The 19,161-nt window shown below is 37.4% G+C and overlaps 1 protein-coding gene across 6 annotated transcripts in view; it reads left to right on the top strand.

Moving 5' to 3' along the window:
- The window catches only part of LOC122436661 (TLC domain-containing protein 4-like), a 71,093-nt gene that overhangs the window by 13,785 nt on the left and 38,147 nt on the right, over positions 1-19,161 (top strand). For all 6 annotated transcript variants that reach the window (XM_043460585.1, XM_043460586.1, XM_043460582.1 and 3 more), the window contains exons 2-5: positions 9,021-9,186; positions 13,471-13,560; positions 15,486-15,544; positions 17,710-17,804. In XM_043460585.1, the coding sequence (XP_043316520.1) occupies positions 9,032-9,186; positions 13,471-13,560; positions 15,486-15,544; positions 17,710-17,804 (399 nt within the window). In that variant the 5' untranslated portion in view covers positions 9,021-9,031. The remainder of the gene's footprint in view (positions 1-9,020; positions 9,187-13,470; positions 13,561-15,485; positions 15,545-17,709; positions 17,805-19,161) is intronic.

The raw sequence follows: 19,161 nt of genomic DNA, 5'->3' as shown, positions 1-19,161 counted from the left end.
GAAGTGAGGATTGACTTGAGCATTATTGTGGTGGTGAAGGGCTAGGGCGGGAGTGGGGAGATAGGTTATGCAGAGGCCTTGAGGATGGAGGGAATGTGGCATCTTTAAGGGACAGAAAGAAGGCCACATTGGCTGAGGAGGGAAGCAAGTGAGGGTAAGTGCCTCCTGAAGCTGGGGAGAACAGGGCCCTCATCAGAGGACTGGGTACCCAGTGAATGTTTTAGGTTGGGGGTAGGTGAAGAAGTGACATGAGCAGAGACAGCTTTTAAAACCGATTCCCCTGGGGTCCTCCAATCTGTCTTCCACGCTAAGGAGACCAATTTGGAGACAGTCCAGAAAAATGGTGATGGCAGGTTGAGAAAAATGGGTGTTTTTGAAAGTTATTTAGGAAGGGAAAGGACATGGTGGCTTAGTAGGATGGTGTGGAAAGCAAGTTATCAGGGGTGATTCCTAGGTTTCTGGCTGTCAAATGAGAGTGTATGGTGGTACCATTCACAGAAGAAATGAAGAACCTAGAGGAGGACCCAAGTTTGGAGATCAGGTCCTAAGCGGGGTTTGAAATGCTCTGTGGTGCTAACAGCCAGGCAGTCGGTTATGCACCTCAGGAGCGCAGAGGGCGACCTTGAGATTTTTCTGCATATAAGTGGTAACCAAAGCCACAGGTATAGGTGAAATCAAGTAGAAGGGAGTCAGGGACTGAAACTTAGGGGATTCTATCACTTAGTTTCTGGGCAGAAGAAGTGTGGTGTCGTAAAAACATAGGAAGAAAAAAGTGTTTCAAGGAGAAAGTGGTCCATAGTGTCTAATGTTGCAGAGATGTCAGGGGACAGAAAGGTCACACGTGGAAGTTGTCACTGATGTTAGCAAGAACTATTTCAGGGGAGTAACGAGGGTGGGAACAAGAATGAAGAGTAAGAGAGTTGAGAAATGATGAAGATATTTACAAACCTCTCTAGAACTTTGTCCTTAAGGAAGAGGGAAGGAGAAAGGTTAAGAGATTACAGTGGAAAAGAGGAAAATGAAGAAGAGGTGGTGGGTTTATTGATTTTTGTTTTTTCTGGGAACTTGAGCCTGTTTAAAAACCAATAGTGGGGGCTTTTTTCCCCCGGTGTTAAGCCAGGTATTAAGCCTCTGCCTGCCAATGCAGGGGACACGAGTTCAATCCTTGGTCCAGGAAGATGCCACATGCTGTGGAGCAGCGAAACCCATGTGCTGCAGCTGTTGAGCCCCATGCACCTAGACCCTATATTCTACAACAGGAAGCCACTGCAGTGAGAAGCCCACACACCACAGCTAGAGTAGTCCATGCTCACCACAACTAGAGAAAGCCCCTGTGCAGCAATGAAGACCCAGTGCAGCCAGAAATAACTAGCTAAATAAAATAAAATCTTTTTTAAAAAGCCAATAGTTGAAGAGAGAGTAGAGAATAATGGGAAATAAAATTTCCCAAGAATACCAGAGAGGATGGCCCCACTTGCACAGGTTAAAGAGGGGTCTTGAGAAGGGAGGACAGATGGGTAGTTTGAATGGTTGATGTTTGGCCAACAAGTTCATTCAGGTTTTTCCATAAGATGCTATGGGAAAACCTGAATGAAGTTTTTGGCCAACCCAGTGTGACAACATACTTTTTATATGTTGTCTTCTATTCTTCTATGAAGTAGGATGGGTATTTGTTGAAAATGGGGCTGTATGGCTGGAGGTTTGAAGAGAGGAGGGGCAATTTGGAAGATTAATTGTGGAGCGTAAAAGGATTGGTTGGCAAGGGCAGTGCATTGGAAGTGCAGAGCAGGGTTGAGAGCTGTTTGATCTCTCTGTAGGTTCACACTCACCAGCCTCAGTCTTCTCTCTTATGTTACTTTTTCCAACAGTGCTCTGATTGTTTGGGGCTTGTCACTGTGTAAATTGTTGGACATATCCCCCGTTGTATGTTTTGCTGGCTCTTGGCAATAGAAAGGGAATGTGGGATGTTAGAAAGCCTTATTGAAATGATGGGCTCTAGGATCTAAGCCGATTAAAGAGGGACATAAAAAGAGGAAAGGGCTAGTGGATTGAGGAAAAGCTGGGAGGTCAATGACCTTGAGAATGTTGTCATACTAAGCACACTTGAAGGAAAGTTCAACAAAGAATTCTTGAAATATTATTTTGGAGGCAGAAAAGTGATGGATAAGAGATGACAAACAAATGATTGAAGTCCCATTCCAAATGAAGATTAAGAGACCTACTGTATATCACTGGGAACTCTGCTCAATGTTATGTGGCAGCCTGGATTGAAGGGGAGTTGGGGGAGAATGGATACATGTATACATATGGCTGAGTCGCTATTGTGCACCTGAAACTATCACATTGTCAATCAGCTGTACTCCAGTACAAAATGAGAGGTTGAAAGAAAAGATTAAGGGATTGAGTTGTTGAGGAAACTGGGTCTTCTATGTAGGAAATCACTCAGGATGATGGCAGGGTTTCCCAGGTGGCTGAGTGGTAAAGAACCCACCTGCCAATGCAGGAGACTCAAGAAACATGGGCTCGATCCCTGGGTCGGGAAGATCCCCTGGAGCAGGAAATGGCAACTCACTCCAGTGTTCTTGCCTGTAAAATCCCTTGGACAGAGGAGCCTGGCAGGCTGCAGTCTGTAGGGTTGCAAAAAGTCAGACTGAATGACCGAGCATGCATGCACGCAGGATGATGGCAGGGCTTGAGGACGTAAGTGAACCAGGACCAAAGTTTTTGAATGGGGGGACATGTTCAGGAGGTTGGAATATGATATCATTGTGGAGTGGAAGAGGGTGTGAATAGAAGGACCTAACACCCTGGTTGTCTGTGGGAGGTGAGGGAAGGGAGGAAAGAGGCTTGAAGTGAACCATGAGGAGCAAAGAGGATGTGGGGCCACTCCTGACCCTGATGGATGAGGGCCTGGGCTCTCTGAAAGGATGCAGAAGAAGAGCATGTCTTCAGAGCAGGCAGAGGAGAGGCCAAGGAGAGAGCACTGTTTTCTGGGGGTGGGCCTTCACTTTCAGGGGGCTAGTGGAAGCATGTGGGAGGTGGAAGGGTGGTGGGCTAGGTCAGGTGACTGGACGGAACATTGGAGCATGACAGTGGGTAGTCCAATGGTGGAGACTTGATTTCTACCGTGGGGCCACCTGCGTTTTGAGTGTTGACTAATGTAAAGGGGATGAGTTAGAGAAAGGAGCCCAGTGGTCAGAGACTGGTCTTGCTTTCCTTGGCTGCAGTGATGACAGACCCAGGAGACGGACAAGTGGAAGCATAAATAGTTCTCTAGTGTGCGCCACATGCCAAGTACTGTTCCGAGTGCTGGGCGTTCTGTGGTTTACTCCCCGTGTCAGAGTAATACTGTCCTTATCTCCACTTTCTAGACGAAGACACTGAGACGCAGGTAAGGCAAGGCAAGGAACTTGTCCCAGGTCACACAGCTAACAATTGGTGGAAGTGAGGCTCAGACTCAAGCCTGTGGCAGAACCTGTGTACTTCCCACCGGGTAGTACATAATTGATATTTTCTTATGTATGTAATTTTGATTTTGTAAAACATAAGTGATAGACTATTGAAAAGCTAATACAAAATAAACCTTTTAGATGCCTATTCAGTCCTAGAATTCCAGAATCTTACTTTTAAGTTCTCTAAAATTTAGGTTTGCAAACCAACCTCGTGGTCATTTTACCACTTCCATGATATTTGCGTGTGTGTTTGGTCATGTCTGACTCCTTGTGACCCCATGGACTACAGCCTGCCAGGCTCCTCTGTCCATGAAATTTTCCAGGAAAAAATACTGGAGTGGGTTGCCATTTCCTTCTCCAGTGGACCTTCCCAACCCAGGGACTGAACCCACGTCTCTTGCGTCTCCTGCACTGCACTTACCACTATGCCACCTGATGGATGCTTGGGTACTTCTAAATTGTTAGAAGATGCTTCCTTCAGTTAAGGTCAGCTCTTCCCTTTCTGTAATTTTTGTACATTTGGATCATCTGGAGTAGCGCAGAGTAAGTTCTCTCTTTTACTTTTCTATGTGACACTTCTTTAGATGTTGCAGAATGCCCTTTAGTCCTCTCTAAGTAATCTTGTTCCTAAGCTGACATCTCTCAGCCCTTCAACTCTTTATGATATGATATGTTTTCTAAAAATTACATCTTAGTTACACTGCTCTAAAGGTACTTTGATATGTGGTTAATTCAGAGTAAAAGAGGGCTGATATGTCTTAATCTAACTCTCTGATTATAAATGGTTCTAAAGTTTGTTTTTGTTATTAGTGTCTTCATTACATTATCATTTCTCATTGGTTTGTGCAAATTAAAATGGTAAGATTTCCTCCATGGGTATTTGTGTGTGTTATGTCACTATTATGCTAAGTCCTATACTTGGGTATTACTTTTTAAAAATTTATTCCTGTTTTTCTGATTGGGATTATTATTTCAGCTTCTGAAGACAATTTTGAAACCTGAATCTGTTAACTAATTATATTAGCTATCTTTCCAAGCTCTGTGTTATAAGCAGAGTGAGTATACATATAAATATTTATAAAAATATTCCTGAAAGAGATAAAAAAGAGAGAACCTTATGTGATAGCAGGAGATATTTCTCAAATCTCCTTCAGATCACTGATCTTCATGCTGGTTCTAGTTTTGCAACTAACTCTGGAATTACTTAATTTGGTTAACCAGCCACAATTTTTGTGTTGTTCATAAGGCACTCAAGAGAAACTTTCAGAACTTCCCTGGAATCACGTTGCTATTTATTTGGTATTCTTCAATCTACCAGGACTTGGCAGTCAGTTAACTGTGGGAATAAGAGATAACAGGGGGACCGGGATGACAGAGCTGCTCTAGATTGAAGGTGGGGAGGTGTCGTAGTTGATAATGTCCTTCTCTGAGATCTGGAACCCTGGGGGAAGGACTGGAATGGGTTTAAATTCCGCTCGGGCCATGTAGAATCTGGGGGTCTTCAGGATGCTCCTATGGAGCCATTGAGAGGGTAGCTGACCATCCAAGACTGGTACCTTTGGAAATAGTGGGGTTTGGTTGTACTCAGTATAAGCCATGTTGAAAGTGTGGGACATATACCCCTGCAGAATCCATAGTGTGCAGAGAAGAGCTTCTTGGTTGAGGTGAGGGGAGGTGGTAAACATTGCCATCATCAGAAGTTCACACTTGAGAGCCTACGTTTTTTGGTGAATAGAGAAGAAACCTTATCTATTGTAAGACAGGGAGAACAGGAGGTTTGAGAGCAATCGGTGTTTGGAATCAGTGTGGAAACAGGAAAGGGAACTTACTAGAAATGGGAAAAGGACTGCTAAGCATGTGTAGAATGTTCTTCCCAGCTTCCTCCTTCCTTGCTGCCCTTAAAGACAACCTCACAAGGCCTTTCCCCCTGGTTTTAAGGATTTTTACTGCTAATTAGTACAGCAGTGGTTTTATCTGGAAGTTGTATCAGAGAATGAAGGAGTGTGGTATGTATGTGTATTAGTGATTGGAGGTGACATTGGTGATTCCAACATACTCCCTAAGGAATTCTTTGTGTTACAATGGGATAACGAACATGGGGAATTGAGAGGAGCAGTTGCATTCCCAGGGTGGTAGTTCTAGAGTCAGCTGGTGTAACTGAATCCTTATGGGCTTCAGCCTTAAAGTGTCTTGTTGGGATTTTAGTAGAAGAGAAGGTATTCTCTTGGTTTACCCTGAGTACCTTTGGATATCTTCTCACTGTTTACACTGCTGGGTATTTATTCCCTGGAAAGCAGAGAGTGCCCCCTTAGCACCATGAATTTGCCACTCTGTGTAGGGGTGATCAGTCTGTTGCTTACCTGCTGGCCCATGAGCATGTCTCCCATTTTGTATTTGGAGTTGCATCACAGTGCCTGGCGCAGAGTGGACTCACGACAGGTGTTGGGTGAACTGTTGGCCGAGGACTGAATCAGCCTGGCCGAGATGTTTCTAGTGGTCCTGCCTCTGGGCGTCCTCTTCCTGGAGTTCTCGCAGGCTGATGGTTGAGAGGCCTTCTCCAAACCTTTTCATGGTTTTCTCTACCAAGAAACCAACTTGAGTTAAAATTTATGGAACTATCTTAGGGGGAAAAGTACAAAGATCCTTTGAATCCAGGAAGCCTCTCGAAGAGTTTCTTTCGTGTCCATAATTCCTGTGAATCAAGATGGGCTAATTAAAGTTCATGTCTAGACTCGCCTCTTGTAAATTGCCACAGAAGTATTTCCCACTTCTGTCCTTGTTGCTCTGTTCTAGGATAGCTCTGTTCTACCAGCTGCTTGCCACATGTGGAGGTGTAGGAACCACGTCTAATACTTTTCTGCTTTTACTGTGTGTTCCTTTACCAAATAACCACTAAACTCTAAAAGGTCTTTAATCTGTGTCAGTGATTAGCATTATTTGGTTTTATCCATTTTTACCATTTTCGTGCCAGATTCAGTGAATGAACAGAGGCAGTTGCTTCCTACTGGAAACCTTGGTTTCTTGGGGAATTTTTTTTTTTAATTCCTTAAATTAGTCCTTGACTTGGCATGACTGATGAAGCAAGCAACTGCTTAATAAGAAGCAAAGCTGGGAGTTGGACAATTTAATTAGCTTCTGTCTTTGCGCCTTTAATGGAAGCCATAACTTGACTATGTGGAGCTTTTTAGTTTTAAAAGTGGGACATTTTTGCAAAGGGAGAGTCTCAATATGTTCCCTAAAAACCCTAGTTAAACAAAAGTCTGTTGAAAATATAAAATATCCAGTATAGCAAAATAGTGAAAAATTAATAAAAAGTAGCTTTTTTTAAAGAATGAGGAATTTTTTTAATGGTGAATTGAGTGATTTTTTAAATGTTACTTAAATTAACAATTCATAAAATGGATAATGTTACATGACACCTTCTATGTTTTATAACTTTTAGCAAACACTCGTGAAATAAATGCTCATTGTATACATTAAATTTTAACTGAAGTAAGCAGCCCTTGCCTAGCCACCCTCCAGAACCTCCAGGGAACACACAAAGCCCTTCAGGACAAATCTTCACGTTTAAGATTAGAGTTTCTGCTAGCTTCTTGTTCCTGGTTTCATTGTCTTTGTTTATCTGACCACCACATAGAAGAAAAGCTATGACCTACCTAGACAGCATATTAAAAGGCAGAGACATTACTTTGCTGACAAAGGTCCATCTAGTCAAAGCTATGGTTTTTCCAATAGTCATGTATGGATGTGAGAGTTGGCCTATAAAGAAAGCTGAGCGCTGGAGAATTGATGCTTTTGAATTGTGTTGTTGGAGAAGACCCTTGAGAGTCCCTTGGACTGCAAGGAGATCAAACCAGTCAATCCTAAAGGAAATTAGTCCTGAATATTCATTGGAAGGACTGATGCTGAATCTGAAACTCCAATACTTTGGCCTCCTGATGCGAAGAATTGACTCATTGGAAAAGACCCTGATGCTGGGCAAGATTGAAGAAGGGGATGACAGAAGATGAGATGGTTGGATGGCATCACTGACTCGATGGACTTGAGTTTGAGCAAGCTCTGGGAGTTGGTGATGGACAGGGAAGCCTGGCATGCTGCAGTCCATTGGGGTTGCAAAGAGTCAGATGCAACTGAGTGACTGAACTGATATGCCCACATGGGATCCATATCCTTATTTGCTTGAATCTTATAAAAACATTTTCCTTTTCATATCTCACTTAGCAAATTATGATGACATTAATTTATGTAGGCAACTTACTTTTATGTATTATTTGATTAATATTAAACTGAGGCTAAAAGACCAAGATAAATTAAAATTAAAAATTTTAATACCCAAAAAACATTTATTGAAAAAAAAAATGAGGAGTGAAATTAATGGAATTTCACAGAGAAGAATTGTGATATCAATATTTTTACTGTGCACACAGGCCAGAAAAAAAGAATGAGGAAGGAATTCATTACAGACACATGAATTCAGTCTGAAGGGGCCCTGTGGGAGACCAATTCTTATTATGATATCCTGGTTGGAAGGGAATTAAGTAGGGTTATTGCCAGTGTAGTCAATGACTTGATTTTTCTCTTGTGAATTGGCTTTCATAGGTGATTTTATTTCTTTACATTATGCAGCTGGAAATGCGTATTGATTCATTTCCTTTTCATTTGAGGGTCAGCTCTATCAAAGATGGAGTCATAGAAATGCTGTATTTGCTGAAAATGAACGAATGATTTAGTGTCTTTTTTTGGTCTGAATGTTCCTAAGATTTTTAGGAGCCAAATAAAGTTGAACTCAATGAGATAGAAAATATACTTTGAATGCGTATATATGCGTATTACTATTCTTTCAGTAATTCTGTCCCTAAAACCTGGAGTGTTTTTATAAAAATGTTTTATTTTAGAGATAAAAAGTCATAGAGGATTTTTGGTTCAAGGATATGTGTAGTTGAAAAATATTTTTTCTTTTAGGTTAAATACTAATTTAAGCAAAAACAATGGTATGATTATTTTCCAAGGTGGTATTATTCTTCTTAAGACTTTAAATGTTTGTCTCATGGTACAGTTATTTTTTATTAGATGATTGTATTTTGTTTCACTATTGCAGATAATGTTCTATTCTTATTTTTGGTATAATTTTTTTCTTAGAAATTATCTAACCAACTTTCTCATTTTATAGATGAGGTAACTGAGGCATGGAGAAATCAGGTGATTTGTTCTTGGTTTAATTAAAAATAATTACTAAAATATCTTCAATTACAGTATTTGAAACTCCCTTATAATGTTAAACTTTAGACTTAGAGCATTTAAGTATAATGGTGTTAAATTTGTCTCCTGACGTTTATAATATTGAGATCTTTATGACAATAGATTTTTCCCTCTTTTAGGTATAAATATGAGATACCAGGACAGATAGCTGGTAAAGGTTTGAATTCATATAATTTCCTTGTACTCTTAGGTTTGTGCTAAATTAAATTGCAAAAAAATACAACCACATACTCTTTTAAAATTAAAATATTAATTTGGGTGTATTACAGGCAATTTAAAGGAATTTATAGCCATCATTTCTTTTAACAGGTTGAAGAAATATGGATACCAACACCATACTGCTCATCAGCACTTGTTTTGCCAGCTTTTTCACCTTTCAAGTTATTTTCCACGTTGTAAGTTATTGGTTTTCAGCAAAGATTTCTCCAGGTTTTAATAATCTCAACTTCAAAAAGAAGATTGAATGGAACTCAAGGTAAAGCATATATGAAAATGTAATTGATTTAAAAAACCTAGTCTTATGAAACAAAATTACACATTTAAAATATTTCCAAAAATTCTTTTTCACTTAGTATTTAACAAAATCTTAGGTCAAATTTTTTACTTGACATTAGAAGTAAAAGGAAAGAAAAGTGGATAGATCTTATACAAGAAACAGTTTTAAATTCTTATTCTGAAACATGTTAGGGAAAGTTTAACTCACTAGGGAAGTGGTAAGTAGGCTGTGTCTAACTGTGGTGGAAGGCACTGTTTTGCATTCTCCTCTGAAATATTTATGATAACAAATACATGTTCTTTGGAAACGGTAACGAAAGTAATAGTAGTTGGGACTGTGAGTAGCCTATATATAGTATTGGCTGGTTTAGTCCAACCTAGGGCATTAAACACTACATACCAAAGAACCTGGTGTACAGTTAGAACATCTGTGTCTCTCTTTTAATGAACTTTTCATTATAATTCAGAGCCCTCCAGAATCTATTCGTTATGTAATTTTAAAGTAAAACTTGCTTAAAACAATTTTTTTAACAAAAAAGTAAAAGAAAAACGAGTAAGACATCTAAGGATGTAGAAATCTACCAGTTTTAGTTAGTTGATTTGCAAATTGTTTGTGCATATACAACTTGTTAATCTCTCACAGAGTTTCGAGTGTGAAACAACTTTGATGACTGGTTCACTTGCTTTAGAGCATTTCAGATGCTCAAAGACCTCTGTGCATTTGCAAACCTCAGGGAATTTGAGCAGCTATGGGATACTTCTTATTGTTCTTATTTAGTTGAAGTTAATGCTGACTAGAAAATGAATCCAGCAGATCTCCAACATTGCTATAATTATTTTTCATTGAAATTTCTTTTTAGAATTAAAAACTTCTGCCAAAGTATTTATTTGAGAGTGGCCTTACAAGACCTGAAATGCCCCATCTTTTATCCAAATTGTTTTGCAGGCATGCACTTTTATAACTCAGACTGGGAATAAGGCTAGTTGTTTTTCTCTGCATCTTACACTGATTACTCTGGTTCATACATGTAACGGCTCTTTTCCCCCAAGGTTAGAACTATTTCTCCACATATTTTTGAAAAATAAGAGGTATGATTCTTTTGTCTAAAGAATAGCATAGAAATGTTGTTCAAATGTAGGATACAAAAGGCACCGTTATTTTGTAAAACCATTTCTAACGTGAAGATAGAATGGAAAAGAAAAGGATAAGAGATGGTGGGGAGGGGACAAAAGATAGTGGGAAAGGAAAGGAAAGGGATATACAGGAGGACATACATTTTCTGTGATTGAATTTTGAACTATTTTCATTTTCTCTTCAACATGATTAGGGTGAGTAAAGGCATTTGAATCTTGGGGAGCTGCAAGCCAAAGAAATAGGGAGGTTTCAGATAGATTGAAGCAAAGATAAAAATGAAATAAAATGATGAGATGGAAAAATACTTAGCATTATTCAGTCTTATCACTGCCACTCTATGAGACATAGAATCACAATTTGGGAAACTGAGTTCCTATTTGAAAAAAAAATCGGGAATTATCTAAGATGCATTATGCTATTCAAATAGCATTCTCTTTCTTCACATTTACTCCTGTTTCCCACTCCACCTTGATTTACATGGGACTTAAGCTGTAAGGTGGAGAGCGCAAAGAAAGAAAACCAGTGGGTTGCTTTTTGCGTACATGTATGTATATACGTGTGTATCTAAATCTGTCTGAACTTCCCAGGTGGCACTGGCAGTAAAGAACCTGCCTGTCAGTGCAGGAGACTTAAGGGACACGGGTTCGATCCCCGGGTTGGGAAGATCCCCTGGAGGAGGGCATGGTAACACACTCTAGTACTCTTGCCTGGATAATCCCATGGACAGAGGAGCCTGGCGGGGTACAATCTAGGCAGAAAAACTCTCCATAAAGTTCACACCTGAGAGATAACAGTTAATTAATTATAAGTGAGAAAATCTTGTACATAATTGTTGCTTTTTCTGCAAAGATGCATACTTATATTATTTATGTTATATAATTAAATGAATTCATTATTTCCACTTGCTTTCCTATGACATGGAAAGTCCTGTTATGCTGAAATATTCCTAATTTTTAAGTCGTTGTCTTCAAAATGTAACTCTTTGGTCTGATGGAGCTATATCATTTCTGTTGGTCATACTCATACTACTTGTAAGTGACTACATCAGTAACTTTAAATTGCTATTCTAAAATGGTCATTATTTCCTTAAGGAAAAAACCCACAAACATTCTTTTTCAATTTCTTTGAAAAAATTTAAATATTTTATTTTGGGTAGCATCTTGGTTTTGTTTTTTTTTTTAAAGACCTTGAGGAATTTACATTCTGCTTTGCCAGGAATCTGATTTTAAAGAATGAAATATGAAATTCTTACTAGTAGAAGTTTCTGAATGTATAGGCTTTTAATACAGAATAGCATATAAGCATGTTTGCTTATATAAGGGTGTTTGTTTCTTCTGTTCATTATAGTGGGAGCTATTTGATCAAAGTACCATGTAACTTTTCTCTCATGAATTATATGTCACTTCCATCAGTTGAGGGCTTGCAATTTTTCCCTTTTACCATGAAACATCTCAACAGAGAAGGGAATTTGAGGCCTGAGTATCAGGAACAAAAATTTAGATTTTTTTTCCAAAAGGGAACTTTTTGATAGAAGGTTACCAAGCACTACCATGGGTTAGTAAGAAGTTATGCTTTTTCCTTTAGTAGAATTTTTGAATGTCAACAGGAAACTGGTTGTATGATTATTTAGATGGAGTGCTTTACTTGACATCAAGGAACTTATATTTTTATCTTGCTATGTTCAAATGGAATACAAATGTACTTGGTGTGAAAATTCCAGACTTGTAAACCAGGTTAATTGAGTTAATTATCACATTTCAAAATGATATTTTGGTATTACCAAGGACTCAATACCTTTAACTTAGACTCTTTGAGCATTTAAAATGATTTGATTAATTTGATATTCTTGCTAAGGATCACATCATTTATTAGATCAACTATATTGATTTTTCAAATTGCAGTGAAATTTTTTCATATCAACTTTTATATTGGTTGATATATTTCACTCACTTTTAAAGATTTGGGGTCATACTTAGAGAGATTCATTGCACACCATTAATTTCTACTCCTCACTCCTATGCTACACTCAGTCGTCCAACTCCTTGTGACCCCATGGACTGTAGCCCACCAGGCTCCTCTGTCAATGGGATTTTCCAGGCAAAAATACTGGGGTGGATCACTGTTTCCTACTCCTGGGGATCACTGTTTCCTACCTGGGGATCCAACTACATCTCTTCTGTCTCCTGCATTGACAGGTGGATTTTTTACCACTGCAATTAATTTCTAAAAACTTTACTATTCCTCTCATCTTTTATTCTAATGAAAAGGAGAGAAACTTCACTACTCATAAATGTTTTTGTTTTGTAAATAAGTGTATAGTGTCCTGTATACAGTTCTGTAAGTAGGATATCTTGGAGCTTGGTTAAGTCATTAAATGTTTAACAAGATATGTTCAATGAAACTGATGTTTTTCAGCTAAACGTTATTCTTTCTATAAAGAAAATTTGATCTGGATCCTGTGAACATTTTGTTTTCACTTGGGCATTTCTTTTAAAAAACAGATTCTTCTGGATGAATTCATAGCCTTTCGTTTTCGTAACAATGATAAAGAGACACTAATAATCGATAGCTGCCCTAACTATCTCACAGATTTCTTAAAAGAATCAAGTACAATAATGTGTGTATTAAAACTGAAATCTCCAAGGGAATACATTTTCACTTCATAATCCATGCCAATTCTGATCCATGGATGTAGAGTTCATTAAGGGTAGTAGATTTGGAAGTCCTTCAGGTCTGATTGGAGCAGGACACTACTCTCTCAGTGACGTTGCTGGGGATGAAGCAGGGTGCAGGGTGGTGTGCTTACCAGTTGCCACCTGTTTGCATAAGACTGTCAACCAGATCATTAGCTATTCTTCCCCTTCAGACCCTTTAACCAATAAGTGGTTCATCAGTTGTCTAGCAGGAAATTGTAGACCTAGGCATCCTTCTTGCTATCGATTCCAAAGTAAAGTTATGGCCCTTGGATTTCTAAATAGCCATTTTGTATTATACTCTCAGATGTACTGCAATCCTATATTTAAATGCTTCCAGATTTAACTTCTTCAGAGTGTTAAATGTCTTGCCAGAATTAGTTAAAGTTTATTGCACAGAATCTAAAATCTTTGTGTGTATTTCCTCTTGTTTCAGGGTGGTATCTACGTGTCATTCTTTGCTGGTTGGGGTTGTTAGCTTGTACATTTTCTTGTTTGATGAGGCTGGTATTGCTGATCCACTTTGGTAAGCTGTTTCTTTCTAATATCGTCAATTTGATTTATGTTTTGATATTAATTATTAATAAGAACATCTCTTTGCTGTAAAACAGAAAGCATATTGATGGTGTATGGTTTATTTAAATGCTTGTGTTCAGACTTGTTTCAGCAAGGTGCATTAGAATGATTTATTTTAGATTTGAATACAAATAATGAGGGCCATTTTGCATTAGTATTGCAATTGCTATCCAAAACAAAGAGAATATGATAATTATGTAAACGTGTATACTGTGTTAGTGAGTGAAATCAAGTTATTATAACCACTGTTTTGAGCAAAAATGAGTTGTTATTGAGATAGAATAGTCAACTTGGATAAACAACACTTTGTCTTCAAATTTATGTTTGATCCATCCTTCAATTTCAAAGATAGGAAAATGAGAATTATAGATGTCCTTGTGAAAGGAGTTTAGTACCACATGAGATGATTTAAAGCATCAATAGTAACTGTGTTCAGCCATAATAGGATTATTTGTAAAGTTTTCTTTTTGGAGAATTTAAATATCTTTCCTATGGCAGAAATTTCACAAACTGTACTTCCTGGCACTACATGAGAAGCTTTAGTTCAGCTTAGTTTAAGAGACTATGTTTTGAGAGAACACTGTACAAGGATGTGATAGTCATGGCCTCTGAGGGATGTGGGGCGATTTAACCAGGTCTTTTGATTGTTTCTATTTGACTGAAGTTATGTTGTTTTTTATTCATAAATATGAAGTTATGCTAGTCAGAATCACACCAGTTTTGGTTAATTTCCATTGAGAAGATCTTTTTCAAAGTGAATTAATTTAGTGAGTTTAATTCTTTGACCAGGTTTTAATGCAATCTACCTAAACAATTGCTGCTTTTTTCCCATATTTTACCAACACGACTGTCGATAGAACCAGTTCTTTTGGGAAGTAAATTTTATAACACAGATTTGATTCATTGACCAATTTGTCCTGAACAAATTTTTACCTATTATACGTTTTGATATTTTAGCATTTTTTGGTACTGTAGTTTATTCCAGGTCCAATTTTCCTGGATCATATTTACAAATGAAAATTTGTAAAGAAGACATAACTTCTACTAAATATTTCCACTTGTACTTTAGCTGTTATCAGTTTTACTTAATGTTCATTTTACCAGTAAGTCACCTTAAAAGTCAGATAAAGGACTGATAATTTGTATTTGTTCCTTGGAACCAAGGTTAGGGCAAAAGGGTTGAAACAGCAGGATTAAATTGTCCTGTTCTGACCATATTCTAATGTATGCATGCCCAGTTGCTCAGTCGTGTCCGACTCTTTGTGACTCCATGGACTGTAGCCTGCCAGGCTCCTCTGTTTGTGAAATTTTTTCAGGCAAGAATATTGGAGAGGGTTGCCATTTCCTCCTCCAAGGGATCTTCCCACCCCAGGGATTGAACCCCCACGAATCCTGCATTGGCAGGTGGATTCTCTGCCAGTAGCACCACTGGGAAGCCCTTCTAATATGTGCTAATAGGGAAGTCCCTCCAGTCCTCAGAAAAGTGAGAATGCTAATAGCATTCAATATATTGCCTCTATATCGGGGCAGGCTAGATTATTTCTTGAGCCTGTTTGAGCCTCTGATTCAAAATAGGAATCAAAACAACCACCAGCATCTGGAACTACATTTTAGTCCTTTCAAAAACAAATCATACGAGAACATACTTATAAAGCGTTGTTTATTTTCATAAAACTTTTGGCTAATAAGTATAAGAAATTCTGATTATTGCAATTAGAAGTATTATCATAGCTAACATTAATACCTTATGCAAATGATAGGTTACTATTTGCTACCTATAGAAAGCATTTATATTTAAATCTCGATAGAAAAAATAGTAACTGTCATCTATAACCATGTGCTAAAAAAAGAAACCTGTTTTTTTAATATTTATAGGGGTGATCCATCTCTCGGGAAAGTGAATGTTGCTATTGCTTCAGGCTATCTCGTTTCTGGTATGTGATATGTTGTTCATATCTGTCTGTTTCTTTTTAAACTGCTTATGGAATTATGCAAAGAATACAGAGTCAATGCTTTAGGTTTGGGTATTTGAGAAGTAGCTTTTAGGACCCATACTGAGGGAAAAAATGTCTGCTCTGATGGTAGGATATGAAACATTTTTCATGGTGGCTCTCTAGTTCTCAAAGATTAGAACTGTAGAGTGAGGCCTCAGTTAAACCTGGAGTGGTTTTTTGTTTTGTTTTGTTTTTTAACCAGTGATTGTCCCTGTTTGGACTAAAGTTGCTCAGGTGCAATCACCCTGAAGCTAATGAAGTCTAAGCCGGAGAGTCCTCATCTCACAGGCACTTGAGATGTGCTTCCATGGTCATGGTTTTGTATGGTTTTGGTAAAATCTGCAAAAGTAAACTATTTTAGTTATAATCAGTTAAGATCATGGAGTCTTTCTACTTCACATTTCCCTCTGTCATATTTCATCTCATGTTGGATGAGATTGGAGTCATCTTTTACACAACGAGACAGAGTGGAAGTTAGGTTGAGAATATGCCATTTAAACCGCTTTTTAAAAAGACGTTTTGAACTGCCTCAATAAAACAAGAAAGAAATAACAGATCCCTGACTTGGACATTTATGTAGGAAACACTGTTTTGGAATTTTTGAACTCAATATAACAGCTGAAATAAAACCCAAATAAAAATAATAGAATATGAATCAAAAGTGATATAGATGGTCTTAGAAAATGTTCTGCCATCAAGAAGTGAATTGTAACCAAAAAATTAGATTAAATTGAAACACAGTAATTTATTAAAAGGAAAAGATATATTTGGGATAGAAATAATGAATAGGCTATTGGATTATTTGATGGCCCAATTAAAAGAAGAGTGAATCATGTGGACACACTGGGAAAATATTTGCTCATTTGGCACAAAATTCTGTCATTGACAAGGTTAACACAAAATTTATAATATGCTTCATACACTGGTTAATGACTGTTGTCAATTCAGAGAGTAGTTACAACCTAGGAAATCTTGTACAAAAGGAACTTGAGAAAGGTTTACTCAAATAAGGCAATAATTCAAAACACTTAAAAATAAGGATTATGAACTGAAACAAAATTTTTATACCAAACTGGGTGAAAAGTGAATTCTTTCATTCTCTCTATAGAAAATATTATAAAATCATTATCTTAATATAAATTGGTGATCAAAGATTATACAGCTGAAATATAGGGAAAGTGCATTTAGAGAAGTATAAAGGGCAGGAAATTATTAACACTTTAAAATTTTCTTGGTTTCCACATTTATGGTACTTTTTTTCTCTCCTGAAAATTTATAATTTGATAATTTCTTTTATCTTTATGTATATAGTCACATCTAGTTTTGTGTTAGCAATTTTTATAAAAGAAACTCCCCATGCTATAAGCTCCAAATCCTTAAAACCTGAATTCTCCTCTGGTTTCAATCCATGATAGCTATTTGTTTCCATGTTTAAATTTCATGTTTAACCATTTGGTAAAGAAAATAGTTGTGTTCAAATTTTGAGACATTTCTGTTTTCTTAAAGGAAATAATTTTCTGAATCACGGTGCTGATTTTGAATTAAAAGAAAATCAATGCCTTGAGCTCTCTTTTAAGATCTCTTTTTAATAGCTACAGTTCTTGGTCCTTTTCTTTTTTCTCTTCTGAATTAATATTTAATCACATTCTTTGTTAATTTTTAAATTCTTTTGCTGAATTTGTGTTATAAATGAGTTGGTCATTTGATACCTTTTCTGGGACCATCTTAATTTCTGAGTTTTCATACTGACAAAATCAGTAATTTAAGCTTATTTTACAATTATTTTTATTCAATAGTATTTTGTTTAACTCTGGAAACAAGTTATTCATTTATACTTTCAACAAATACATTATATAACTATATGCCAGGCACTGTGATGGATGCCCCTACTTGGTGCTTATTCTAGAGGAGTCACAGTAGTGTGAGGGAGATAGCCTCTGGAGGCACCGGCTTTGTGGTAAGAGGGTAGTTGATCTCCTGATGTATGAGACAAGTGCTGTGGGCTCAGAATGGACTGTGGTGAGCTGTCAGGAGAAAGAGTTAAATGCATTTGAAAAATGATGATGCTTTCTTCCTATGTAATGTCTTACTTTTCCTTCTTACAGATTTGTTGATTCTCATTTGGTATTGGAAAGTGATTGGTGATAAGTATTTTGTAATTCACCATTGTACAGCGCTGTATGCATACCACTTTATACTGGTGAGTGCTAGGATTTCCAGCAGTCTAACAAACAGACAACACTGGGAGTAGTGACTCAAGGGTGAACATAAATCTAAACATGTAATTCTTAATTTATAAAGGTCAACTCCAAATGCATTCAGGGATCACTCTTGTGATGTTATTTTGTATATTAACAAAAATAATACCTTCACTTGTATATTTGTATTAGTGTGTATATCTCTGGATTTATAAACTTTGAGAAAGGCGAATGATCCCAATTTCTTGAATGTTCACTTAAAAACCTTTAGGATCATGTGGCTCTTGATGTTTGTCTGTCTTTCTAGATGTATTTATGTTTTAACAGCCGGAGCTACGTATAGATTCCTATATAGCCAGCTAAAATATTTCTTTTCTATTTAATCTCATGTATAATTCCATGTAAATGCATGAAGTGAAGTGAAAGTCACTCAGTCACGTCCAACTTTTTATGACTCCATGGACTATACAGTCCATGGAATTTTCCAGGCCAGAACACTGGAGTGGGTAGCCTTTCCCTTCTCCAGGGGATCTTCCCAACCCAGGGATTGAGCCCCGGTCTCCTGTGTTGCAGGTGGATTCTTTACCAGCTGAGCCACAAGGGAAGCCCAAGAATACTGGAGTGGGTAGCCTATCCCTCCTCCAGCGGATCGACCCAGAAATTGAACAGGGTCTCCTGCATTGCAGGTGGATTCTTTACCAACTGAGCTATCAGGGAAGCCCTGTAAATGCATAATTGCACTTAAGTAGCCTAGAGAGTGGGGCGGGGAGTGAGGGGGAGTCTTGCTCAGGGACTTCAAGACTGAACTAATAGAGGATCCAGCAAATCTAATGTAATGTCCAGCACTAATGTACATTAATTTTTATTTCTAACATTATTTTTCTACATTATACATTTGTAAATTAGCAATTTTATATCCTTTGCATCTCCTCAGTCAATTATTTTTTAGCCTAGATATACCACCAAACCCAAGAGATATTAGGAAATAATAGACATATGTAAACTAGAATAGTATAAATTTTGTGTAATACATGTTGTATACACTTCCATGTTTTCTCTGTTTTAAGACATAAATGTAACCATTGGCTTTTTTAAAATTTGGTGTTACTAAAATATGCATATTAGTGGACATTTGCAACTGTTTTGAGGTCTTTTCTAAAAAAACTCATACAAATTTATGTTCCATTTTTATTTATATTGCCCCACACAAAGATAGCTGGTAAAGAAGACATCAGTTCATCATTCTGCAAGAACAAGATATAGCAAAGCATCTCTTTATATCACCCATTTGAAGTCATGAGTCTAAGTAATTAATGTAAATGTTTTAAAAACTATGCTGGTTTTAATGTTATTTATAAT

The sequence above is a fragment of the Cervus canadensis genome, chromosome 2, assembly GCF_019320065.1.
Source record: "Cervus canadensis isolate Bull #8, Minnesota chromosome 2, ASM1932006v1, whole genome shotgun sequence".
NCBI classification, from domain to species: domain Eukaryota; kingdom Metazoa; phylum Chordata; class Mammalia; order Artiodactyla; family Cervidae; genus Cervus; species Cervus canadensis.
The sequence above is the reverse complement of the archived record's forward strand: the minus strand, read 5'-3'. Positions and strand labels throughout refer to the sequence as shown.